The 12,520-nt window shown below is 43.0% G+C and overlaps 1 protein-coding gene across 1 annotated transcript in view; it reads left to right on the top strand.

Moving 5' to 3' along the window:
- LOC132403882 (ATP-binding cassette sub-family C member 9-like) overlaps nucleotides 1-12,520 on the top strand; it is a 190,982-nt gene that overhangs the window by 54,356 nt on the left and 124,106 nt on the right. The window contains exons 4-5 of the mRNA XM_059987658.1: nucleotides 1,644-1,810; nucleotides 11,199-11,441. Coding sequence (XP_059843641.1) covers nucleotides 1,644-1,810; nucleotides 11,199-11,441 — 410 coding nt within the window. The remainder of the gene's footprint in view (nucleotides 1-1,643; nucleotides 1,811-11,198; nucleotides 11,442-12,520) is intronic.

Below are 12,520 nucleotides of genomic sequence, written 5' to 3'. Positions count from 1 at the left end.
CAGTGCTCCTTGCAGATGTTTATGGTTGCAAATGGTTGGGAGGGCTTTTCCTGTGAATCTTTAATGATGTCTGCCTCGAAGAGTGCTGAGCCTGGGCTTCCAGCATCCCAGTACTGAACATTCACTCAACAGACCTTCAGCCAGGAAATTTACATCCCAAGCTCCCTGCCACTCTTTCCATTTTTAGAATCACCTTCCAAACCATCTTTGGCCAAGTTGATGCATTATTTCCTCATGTGGTTTCACATAAAACCATGCCAAAGTCAAAGTAAATATATTAACAAAGTGTGTATATGACACTATATACGACCTTGAGAGTAATTTTCTTGCAAATATTAACAGAAAAATAAAGAAATATAATGGAATTTATGAAAAATTATAAATAACAAAGACTGACAAGCAACCAAACTGCTAAAGAAGAAAAGAAAGTATTTACTAAAAACAAACAAATAGATAATGCTGAGACATGAGTTGTAGAGTCCTTGAAAATGAGTCCATCGGTTGTGGAATCATTGTTGAGGTGAGTGGAGTTATCCACACTGTATCATAATGCTTGTAGGGTGATAACTACAGTCGGCCCTCCTTATCTGCGGGGGATTGGTTGCGGGACCACCCACAGATACGAAAAAACACGGATGCTCAAGTCCCTTATTTAACCTGTCTCAGTGCAGTGGTCTTTAGGACTGGGGGGAGCTCTGGACCCACCGCCCATGGCTGCTGCTGAATCCGCAGTGTTTCTGTTCCGTTGACGGAAAATGATCACGATTGAAAATAAAGTGGAAATAATAAAGCAATCAGAAAGAGGTGAAATGCCATCGGTCATTGGAAAAACATTAGGTTACAGTCGGTTAACGATCAGAACAATTTTAAATGATAAAGTGAGAATAATGCAGCATGTGAAATACCCTGCCCCAATGAAAGCTACAGTTATTACTAAGCAACACAGTGGTTTATTTATTGAAATACTTATGTTTCTTAAGTGTTTTATATGCATAGAAAGGTAAAATATATACTATATACTAAGACAAACATTTGACTAACTGACACTAAATAATACGTACTGGATGTACTTGTTCTGACTTACTTACAAATCCGACTTAAAGACTGCCTGTACTTTAAATCATCTCTAGGTTACTTATAGTACCTTATACAATGTAAATGTATGTAAATAGTTTCATTCTATATTGTTTAGGGAATAATGACAAGAAAAAAAACTATGTACATGCTCAAACATTGAGTGCTGGAGAGAGAACTTCCGGGGTTTTTTTTCAATCCCGATCCACAGTAACCTAGGCACACCCTCCCGTATACTTTAAATCATCTCTAGATTACTTATAATACCCTAATACAATGTAAATGCTATGTAAATAGTTATACTGTATTGTTTAGAGAATAATGACAAGAAATAAAGTCTGTACATGCTCAAACAATGAGTGCTGGAGAGAGAAGGTCTGGGTTTTCCCGATCCACGGATAAGGAGGGCCGACTGTAATCTCTAAACTGCTGGTGTGGGATCTAAGGCTCCTGAACCTCCTGCTTGATGGTAGTAGTGAGAAGAGAGTATGACCTAGATGGTTGCACCTTGGGCTATTTTGCTGATGTAAAGTGCAAGTTTTTGCTGTTGATTGTATTTCTTTCCACAGCCCTTTTTATCTACTGGGTCCTGGCTTTCATCACGAAGTCCATTAAACTGGTGAAGTACTGTGATCATGGCATCACCATGTCCCAGCTGCGCTTCTGTATAACACTCATCCTGGTCTTCCTCTATGGGTCTCTCATGGCTGTAGAGATCAACGTCATCATTTTCAGGGTATGTATGCAGGTGGAATTTTCAGTGTTTACCAGGAACTGGAATAAATTGGAATTGATTTATTAATATAACATGTACCAAGATATAATGAAAAGTTTACCTTGCATGCTCTTCATACAGATCAGATTATTACATGGCACATTGAGTAAAACAATAACAGTGTAGAATAAAGCTTCAGAGAAAATGTAGTGTACATAAACTATAAGGTGCAAGATCATAAATTGTAAAGATCGTAAATTGTGTGGTTAAGAGTCAAACTTATTGTAAATAGTCTTATATTAGCAGGGTAGAAGTTATCCTTAAGCTTGGTGAACTGAGACTGCACCGTGGTGCAGCTAGTAGAGCTGCCCTCACAGCTTCTGTGAGCCAGGTTCATTTGTTACAAACCCCGTAACTGGGTCACTTACCAGGAAAGATAGAGAGGTCCGTTGAAGTCTGATGGTACTATTTTTAACAGTATTTGTTGATAAAAAGACACAAAAATAATATCAATGCAAACATACAGATAATGTACGTCGTCAATACTAAATCTAAAAGCGCGGGTATAATAATAATCAATAAGAAATAGCTCTATCGTTGTCTAGGGGATAATGTATTGTCCGATGGAAATATAAAAGTAACTCAAGTTCATTCAAACTGCAGCTTTTGGTTGGAGAGAAAGACGGATGTTTAACTTGCCCATTCCTTTAATGATGTCAATCCTTCGAGAGTCGTTGGGGGCTGATTTCCCCTTTGTTGTTAGCTAAAGTCGTTCTTCTGTGGCAAGGCCCACCAATTCTGAGGCAAATGGAAAAGGACGCACGTGGCTTTCCACCGGCTTTCGCTATTATGCTGTTACAGGATTTCGAGCGTTTCTTCTGGTGCGTCTGAGGGGCTGTTCCCACAGACCCTCTTTTATCCCCACTCACGGGGTCTCAGATGTCAATCAGGTTGGGGAGGATGCAATCCCCCAACCAGCCCACGTTGCCTGATTCCTTGAGGGCATCGATGAATAGCACAGCGCTCAAAACACAATTCCGTCTCCAAGAGACAATAGCCATTATCAATGGTTCCGCCTTTTGGAGGCCAGGACACATTCCAAACTCTTTGTGGATTCTGCATGTCTTTCTCTCGTTTCCTGGGTCTCCTGACCTGACTTAATAGCGATCTTGCGATTCTCAAAATTGTGGGGGGGGGGGAGCACAGGCGTAACGCCCCCTTTCTTCAACGCGTTTTTTACCATCGGAAAAAAACGAAGTAATACAGAGTCTTACAGGATTTTAGAATCTAACACCATACAAAAGTTTTTTTTTAACAGGGTAATACATTCAATTCAGTATCTAGATGGTTACCGATTACATTGTCACTTCCTTTAATATCTTAACATTTTGTACCTTACTAAAGTCTTGTAGCATCAGACTCCAATTTAATAACCACCTATTTGTAGGTCTTATTTTTCTTTAGCAAACAAAAACTAAAGAGTTGTGATCTTAGCTTACAGGTATACTACAAAAATTCATGCAAATACTAATCTTTATGTTGCTTTCAAACTTAATAGGCAGACTTCCATGGGGTTGTCTTTATTATTCACATGTTTTGTCAAAATCCTGTAAAACCGGTTTTTGCTATTTAAAAATGGCGTCTCCATTAACCCTCACCTCTTTTCCGGTTAATTCCCATATGGGGAGCTTGTGCACCCTGAAGAAATAGGCTTTCGTCCGCTCCTTCCATAGGAGTTATTTTATCAACAATATGTCCCAAACTTAGACAATCTTCTGAATTTCCACCCAATTCTTTAATTTAATGCAAGTTGCTAGTTTTCTCTTCAGGACCCTTCAGGCTATTAGTTTTCAGTTCAAACCCTTTGTTCAAACAGCATTTCAAATTCTGCCTTTTCACACCACATTCTGGAATAACAATAGCGTGTGAAGCCCCGTTACCTTCCAACTCAACCTGTAATTGATTCACAGGCTTTGTGGTACCACGCCATTGTCTCTGTAGCCTGGTTGCTGCCTTTGATATCAGTCCAGCCTTTAAATTTTCTTCATTCAATTTGGGAACTACATATTTCCCTTTTCCTTCAATAATAATATTCATCTCCCCACCAACTTTTTACACACCTTCGAGCACAAACACCTGGGAACTCTCACTTCCCACTATTACCAAGGTTAACCCTTTCTTCACTGAACCAAGTCTATCTGACCCACAAGGACTGCATTCCTTTTCAACTGAATCAAATACCTTAGACTTTTTCTGAGCTCCATTACTAGGTTCAGTACCACGTGCATCCACATCTTGGACACACTCAAATGGGACATTTGCCTCTTCCAGGCTTTCAATACCCGTACCAGGACCAAATTCTAAATTCCCCTGATTCTCCCAGCTACTCTCTGGGCAACTCCCTTCCGGAGTAAACTCAACCCTGCAGGCTGAAACAACCTCATCTGCCAACCCAGCAGGCTTCTTTAAGGTAAGGGCACCCTTTTCATCTAGGACTGCCCTCATTTCATTATCGGGAACACCTTTAGAATTTTCAACTTCTTCAAACAGTTCTGCCAAACCAGACAGATCATCCATGTCCAACTCTGGACCTTTTAACAGCTCTATCTGTTTCTCATCTTTATTTTGTGCCTCTAGAACTTTTCTCCTCGCTAAGGGCAGGTCTACCCCCTCTCCCTTACTCTCTTTCACTTTCCTATTCTCCGTTTTCCCACCCTCCTGGTACAGGGTTGGTAAAAACGTCTCGGCCAAATCGATACTGGCCTGATTTAAACTGCTCTCTGTCTCAGCTGCCTTTCTCGACATGCTGTGAGTGACCGCGCATACGGGATAGATCTTGGAATCTAGGGGCGGAGCCTCAACCCTCTTGTCAGCGTCATTGCTGCCCAAACCTTGCCACCGGCTAAACCACTACCCAGAAGGACGTCCGCTTCAGTTCTCGGGAATTCTGATCGCACCCCCATTTCAACTGGTCCAGAGACTAGCTCACAATTCATAATGACCCTATGCAAGGGCACCATTTCCATCCCTTTTCCTATTCCTTTCACAGCTACCATTCCCATCTGGCGACCAAAATATAGTACCTTACGGCTGATCAATGATAGTTCAGCCCCCGTGTCTCTCCAGATCTGTACTGGAACTGGTGTGTCTCCCTCCCTCACAGACACAGTTCCGTTTGACATACAAGTCTCAGACCCTTCTCGTACTCTGTCTACCCGGGGCTTTCTTGTTGATTTACTGATTACCACGGCACATCCGATAGGGACTGCTGCTTTCCTTTTTCCTGTCTCCTTCCTCGGAGCAAAGCACCTAGATGCAATATGTCCCCCCTTTCTTTAAATTTCTGAACTTTTGTCTATACGCTTCAGGTACTAATTCATAAGTTTGAAGAATGGCCCCTCGTACTTTGTCATAACTCTCCGCCTCTTCCTCCTCCATGGACAATGCCGTATATGCTCGTTGTGCCTTCCCTCTTAACACACTTTGTAACAACGCCACCCACTGTGCTCTGGGCCACTTCTGATTCACTGCCACCTTTTCAAAAAGCAAGAAATGACTATCAACATCCGTCTCCTCGAACGGAGGTACTAACCTCAACTCCCGACTAACATTAAACCGCTCCTCTTGGTCTGACCCTTGATCTCTTCGCTCTTGCCTTAACTTCTCCATCTCCAAGTCATGTTTCCTCTGTTTCTCTGCCTCCCCATACTCTCTCTCCTTCTCGGCTGTTTCCAGCTGTTTTAACTGAATTTCATGCTCCCTTTGTTTCTCAGCCCTGTCCTGCTCCCTTTTCACCTCTAACGCCTTTAGCTGGAGCTCATGCTCCCGTTTCACCTCTAACTCCTTAAGCTGGAGCGCATGCTCCCTTTGTTTGTCGGCCCTTTCTTTCTCTCTTTCTTTCTCTTTCTCGGCTCTTTCTTTCTCCTTCTCAGCTGCTTCCAGCTGCTTTAACTTAATTGCATGTTCCAACCTTAATTTCTCCAACACTAACTGAGCCATCCCACTAGCTGGTACCTTTTCAGGGATATTTTCCAATACCTCAGCTGCAAACACATTCTTCCCAATATAATACTGAGTTATTGCCCTTCGCACCTCCCGCTTTTTCATGGACGACCTCACCTCTGCGAGGTCTAGCCCTTTGCCAGATTTATCAAGTCTGATTTGGTGGCCGCCTCTAGCGCCTCTAGAGTTGGGTTTTCTATAAATTCATCCACGTCCATCTTTGCTGGTTTCCCGTCTGGCTACCCGCGTAACCAGATCCAAGTTTGGACTTACAAGCCCGATTGATTGGCCTCCCAATTTGGTGTCAAATCTTGAGATGAGAACCCCAATTGTTACGTACCCCGTAACTGGGTGACTTACCAGCAAAGATAGAGAGGTCCGTTGAAGTCTGATGGTACTATTTTTAACAGTATTTATTGATAATGCAAACATACAGATAATATACGTTGTCAATACTAAATCTAAAAGTGCAGGTATAATAATAATCAATAAGAAATAGCTCTATCGTTGTCTAGGGGATAATGTATTGTCCAATGGAAATATAAAAATCACTTTAGTTCATTCAAGCTGCAGCTTTTTGGTTGGAGAGAAAGACAGATGTTTAACTTGCCCATTCCTTTAATGATGTCAATCCTTTGAGAGTCGTTGGGGGCTGATTTCCCCTTTGTTGTTAGCTAAAGCCGTACTTCTGTGGCAAGGCCCACCAATTCCAAGGCAAATGGAAAAGGACGCACGTGGCTTTCCACCGGCTTTCGCTATTACGCTGTTACAGGATTTCGAGCGTTTCTTCTGGTGCGTCTGAGGGGCTGTTCCCACAGACCCTCTTTTATCCCCACTCACGGGGTCTCAGATGTCAATCAGGTTGGGAGGATGCCATCCCCCAACCAGCCCACGTTGCCTGATTCCTTGAGGGCATCGATGAATAGCACAGTGCTCAAAACACAATTCCGTCTCCAAGAGACAATAGCCGTTATCAATGGTTCCGCCTTTCGGAGGCAAGGACACATTCCAAACTCTTTGTGGATTCTGCATGTCTTTCTCTCGTTTCCTGGTCTCCTGACCTGACTTAATAGCGATCTTGCGATTCTCAAAAAGGGGGGGGGGGGGGAGGTGCACAGGCGTAACACAATCCTGACCTTCGGTATTCTGTGTGGAGCTTGCATGTACTCCCAGTGACTTTGCGGGCTTCCTCTGGCTGCTCCAGTTTCTTCCCACAACCCAAAACCATGCCAGTTGGTATGCCCCTTGTGTATAGGTGACTGGAGAAATCCAGGGAGGAGTTGATGACAATGTGTAGAAAATAAATGGAATTGGTATACATGAGTGATGGACAGTTGTGCATGGACCTCAGAGTCTTGTTTCCATGCTCCTTATCCTGGAGTTCTGGATAATGTAGGTTTGTTTGCTCTGAAGCAGAGGAGGCAAAAGGGGGTCTCAGAGATGTGTAATCATAAGAAACACTTCCCTGGTATCTGACACCAGAGGGATTAAGATTTGAAATGTGGAAAGAGAGAACATAGGCAGTGACAGATTCCACCTCATGGACAATAGAACTTAGAACATTATAGCACAATACAGGCCCTTTGGCCCACAATGTTGTGCTGACTCTTTATCCTATTCTAAGATCCATTTAACTCTACCCTCCCATGTAGCCCTCCATTTCTTTCACTCATGTGCCTATCTAAAGTATCAATTGTCTCTTAAATACCCCTAATGTATGGGTATCTACCTCTACTACCATTCCTAGCACCTACCACTCTTAGTGTGAAAAAAAATGAAATTAGTTCTGAATTCCCCCTCTACACTTCCCTCCAATCACCATTAAATTATGCCACCCCCATTAGCTGTTTCAACTTTGGGGGAGAAAAGTCTCTGGGTGTCCACTGAATCCTGTGGATGGATCCAATCTGGAACATGCTACCTGATAAAGCAGTGAGGACAGGTACTCTCAAAAGATTCAGAAGCATAATGTGAGCACTTTATAGAGACGCCATAATTTCATGAGGCAGAGTGTGAAGGGTCAAGTTTACCGTGTATGTTATGTGTTATGTTGTTTGTTATTACAGTTTGGGCTTTTTTCTGATAGATATACATCACTATTTTGTTTGCGGGGAGAATAAAACGTACGTTAAAAGTAATTACACTCATTGATTTTTGTTGACACTCCTACAACTTAAATTGTTATTGGTTTGTAAAATAGCATAGATATGATGGGCTGAAGGGCCCTTTTCTGTGTTCTGTGATTCTGTGACACCATGACTCTAACCACTTTTTTGTCCCCCTCTCTCCACCACCAATCTCTGATCATTCCCCCAGCTTTGAGCCATGCTTTTGTTTAGCACATTGACAACTTGCAAAGCTGAGTGGCGATCCACGAAATAGTAACATTAATGCCAGCTTTTTAATTGGACTTCAATGATCACCACTCATGTTTGCAGCTTGATTTTCAGGTGATATCATATCAGGAGACATCAGATAATAGGTTGAGAAGTAGGGCAAGGAATGAATAGGTTTTCCCTCTGGGTTGTCAGCCACCCTTTCCAGCTGGTAAAGAGTCCTGATATGAAAGAATAAATGTGGTTATCTCTTTGAACAACACCACACTGAGTCAGCTGCATCACCAATTGTTTGTACCAAGAGCTATCTTTATAGTTCAGACGTCAATTGCTTGGTTCATTAGAGTCACAACATTTATTGCCCCCGAGAGAGTGGTTATTCTTGCATTGATATTGTCTGTATGGTGAAGATTACTCTAGAGTGTTGCTAGGTAAAAGGTAAAGGAACACTGTTGTATGTCCAGTTCTATGGGGGTTGAGACCAGAAGGGCAAGTTGCTCATGGCAACCTTCCTGTGTATGTGCTGCCCTTGGTTTGGGTGGTGATTGGTTTGGAAGATGCTGAGGGTGAATGCTGCAGTCTGTTTTGGAGATGCTACACTCTGCATCTATGAATTGAAATTGGTTTATTATTATCACATGTACCCGAGATAAAGTGGAAACGCTTGTCTTGCATGTTATTCATACACCTCAGGTGAACTGAGGAGAAAAGGGAATCCAATAACGATGCATGATAAAGCTACAGGAAAAAATGCAGTGCAAGAAAACAAGATCACAATGAGGTCGATTGTAAGGCTGAGAGTCCAATTTATTGTACCAATGAACTTATAATAGCAGAGTAGAAACTGCCTTTAGACTAGTGGTATGTGCTTTCAGGGTTTTGTATCTATTCACTAGAGAAGAGAGATGGGTGGGGTCTTTAATTATGCCGGTCATTTAACTGATGCAGTGGGAAATAGAGACAGGCCATTGAGGGGAAGCAGGTTTCCATGAGTTGTGCCAACAACTTTGCAGCTTCTTGTGGTTTTGTGCAGGGCAGTTGTCATACCAAGCTTTCATGCAGCCTGATAGGATACTGCCTGTGGCATAGCAATAAAAATTGTAGGGTTTGCAGGGGACATGATGTGTCATGGCAGAAGGAGTAAGTGTTTAGTACAGTGGAGAGGGTGCCAACAGTGCCGATGATCCGGAATTGTGTTGTGTTTCTTTATGCCATTAGAGCTGCCTTCATAAAGGCAAGTGCAGGCGTGCTCCTTGTATACGGCAGAGAAGAGATGGAGAGTCAGCTGCCACCTTTGTTAGGTAACCATACTGTTAAAATCACACCATAGCTGTGCATGATTCAGAGGAGTAAAGCTGTTCAAACAGTTCACCTAGTGTTCCCTTGCATCTTACCTAATGCAGTTTGGCGTGTGACTTCGTTTTTATGCAGGGCTCATTCCCCTGCACTTTCTTGGTTTAGAGGAGATCAGGGTCAAGCATAGCTAATGTCTTTTGCCAATTACTTTGAATCTATACACCCTCTGGATAGAGGATCAGTCTCTTTCTCTTAATTGTGCAAAGCTTCATAACTTAGAGCACTTGCTTTGTCTCAAACCATGCTGCTTAAGGGGAATTTAACCTGTTTCTAGAATCTCTCCTCATTTACGTTGACCCTTATCCCTGGGACCAGTATAGGACTGCCTCCAAGTGCTTGGCATCTTTTCTGAAGGATGGTGTTAGGGATTATTTGGGAGTTATGAAATTATGTGAAAATAGCAGATACTAATTCAATTGAGAACTGGTCCTCAATTCCTAATGACAGTTACTGTGAGGGCTGACTCTCTGTGAACATGAAGTGCCAACTATTAATAGCTCAAATCTGCCTGTGACCACGTTTGCTGTGCTAAGTGACATCAATCTGGTCTGCAAGCTTCCTTGAACTTAGTCACAATGGTGCAAGTGGTTGGGTGACTCAGTAGTGTAGTGGTTAGTGCACTGTGTTACTGTGTCAGCTTTCACCCGTCAGGGTTCAATTCCCACTGTTGCCTGGAGGGAGTCTATATGTTCTCCCCATGTAGATGTTGTGTATATGGAATTCAGCAAGACATTTGATAAGGTACCCCATGCAAGGCTTATTGAGAAAGTAAGGAGGCATGGGATCCAAGGAGTTATTGCTTTGTGGATCCAGAACTGTCTTGCCCACAGAAGGCAAAGAGTGGTTGTAAATGGGTCATATTCTGCATGGAGGTCGGTGACCAGTGGAGTGCCTGAGGGATCTGTTCTGGGACCCTTACTGTTCGTGATTTTTATAAATGACCTCGATGAGGAAGTGGAGGGATGGGTTAGTAAGTTTGCTGATGACACAAAGGTTGGAGGTATTGTGGATAGTGTGGAGGGCTGTCAGAGGTTACAGTGGGACATTGATAGGATGCAAAACTGGGCTGAGAAGTGGCAGATGGGGTTCAACCCAGATAAGTGTGAAGTGGTTCATTTTGGTAGGTCAAATATGATGGCAGAATATAGTATTAATGGTAAGACTCTTGGCAGTGTGGAGGATCAGAGGGATCTTGGGGTCCAAGTCCATAGGACACTCAAAGCAGCTGCGCAGATTGATTCTGTGGTTAAGAAGGCGTATGTTGCATTGACCTTCATCAATCGTGGAATTGAACTTGGGAGCCGAGAGGTAATGTTGCAGCTGTATAGGACCCTGGTCAGACCCCACTTGGAGTACTGTGTTCAGTTCTGGTCACCTCACTACAGGAAGGATGTGAAAACCACAGAAAGGGTGCAGAGGAGATTTACAAGGATGTTGCCTGGGTTGGGAAGCATGCCTTATGACAATAGGTTGAGTGAACTCAGCCTTTTCTCCTTGGAACAATGGAGGATGAGGGGTGACCTGATAGAGGTGTATAAGATGATGAGAGGTAATTTTGTAACTGCAGTATAATCCCTGACAGATGTTGGTCACAACTGTGGCAGCAATTCCCCAACCAGGATCTGATCAATATTTTACAGCTGCTCTTGCTTTGAAACTCAAGTCTATCAATCAAGCAACACTCGCTGAATCCATCTTATTTTCACTCCTGATAGAAATACGTGTTCTTTAACAACCCGAAGAAAGTGAAACCTCCCGAAGATTTGCAAGATCTGGGAGTGAGATTCCTACAGCCGTTTGTCAACTTGCTGTCCAAGGCTACCTACTGGTGGATGAACACCCTCATTATTTCAGCCCACAAGAGACCCATAGACCTAAAGACCATTGGCAAGCTCCCCATAGCCACGCGGGCTCTCACCAACTACATGTTACTGAAGGAAGCCTATGAAGAGCAGAAGGTAAGAATCACAATGAAATATCGACATTGATGATAAAAATGTATCTCCTGTAGTGTATTTTTTGTCTGTCAAAAATATATTGTTATCTGTCTCTCCATTTACTTTATCACCAGAAATCATGTGACTTCATGTCAAAAAATGGTTTAGTAATACATTATAATATTATCTAAGTATAATACAGTGGGGCAGCTGTTATTGCACAGCTTCAGTGACCCAAGTTAATTCTCACCTCCAGTGTTGTCAATGTGAAGTTTGCATGGCTTCTCTGTGACCATGTGGTTTCTCCTGTGTTCCTCTACAACCTGAAGATGTGCTGCCTGATAGGCTAATTGTCTGTTGTAAGTCATTGACTATTGTAAGGTCAAACCTGTGATTGATAAGTCCCTCGAATGAGGCCTTAAGGTGAATTCTGGTCAAAGGTTGATGAAGCCTGGAGGGCAAAGCCAAAGACTGAAGTCCAGAGTTCAGCACAATCAGAGGAAGGAAGCCCAAAAGGCTGAAGATCGAAGTTAGAAAGCCTGGAAGTAGAGGCCCGAAGGCTGAGTCTGGGCCAGAGGCTGGAGGATAGAGGCCTGATTTCTTCAGGTTTAGGAGTCTGGGTCAGAGACTGGAGGATGGAGACCCAATTTCTGTAGGTGTGGGAGTCCAGGTCAGAGACTGGAGGATAGAGGCCTGATTTCTGCAGGTTTGGGAGTCCAGGCCAGAGATTAGAGGATAGATGGGAAAAGGGCTTGTTTTTTTGTTGTTGACTTGTTTCGTTCTGTTGTTATAGTTGCAGTTTGTGTCATTTTATGTTGTGTGTTGTTCAAGTTGAAGTTTAAATATCATTTAACTACTCACAAAAACAGCCAAATGAAACAGTGTTTCTCCTGGACCAAAGTGCAACACACATAACTGATAGAAAACGCAGAGTCACGAAGAAAAAATATATGGAGCCCAAGTCTCTGAGTGACTGGCTATAGTTCTGGTTCAGCTTGTTCTTGCACCAAGCAAATGCTGGACGGCAACACTGATGGGAGGGGCCAGGCCCCAAACCAGTACCAATTTCAAAGCACCCCACTGAGGCTCGACCACCTCGT

This window comes from Hypanus sabinus, chromosome 13 (genome assembly GCF_030144855.1).
Source record: "Hypanus sabinus isolate sHypSab1 chromosome 13, sHypSab1.hap1, whole genome shotgun sequence".
NCBI lineage: Eukaryota > Metazoa > Chordata > Chondrichthyes > Myliobatiformes > Dasyatidae > Hypanus > Hypanus sabinus.
This window is presented reverse-complemented; position numbering and strand designations above follow the sequence as displayed.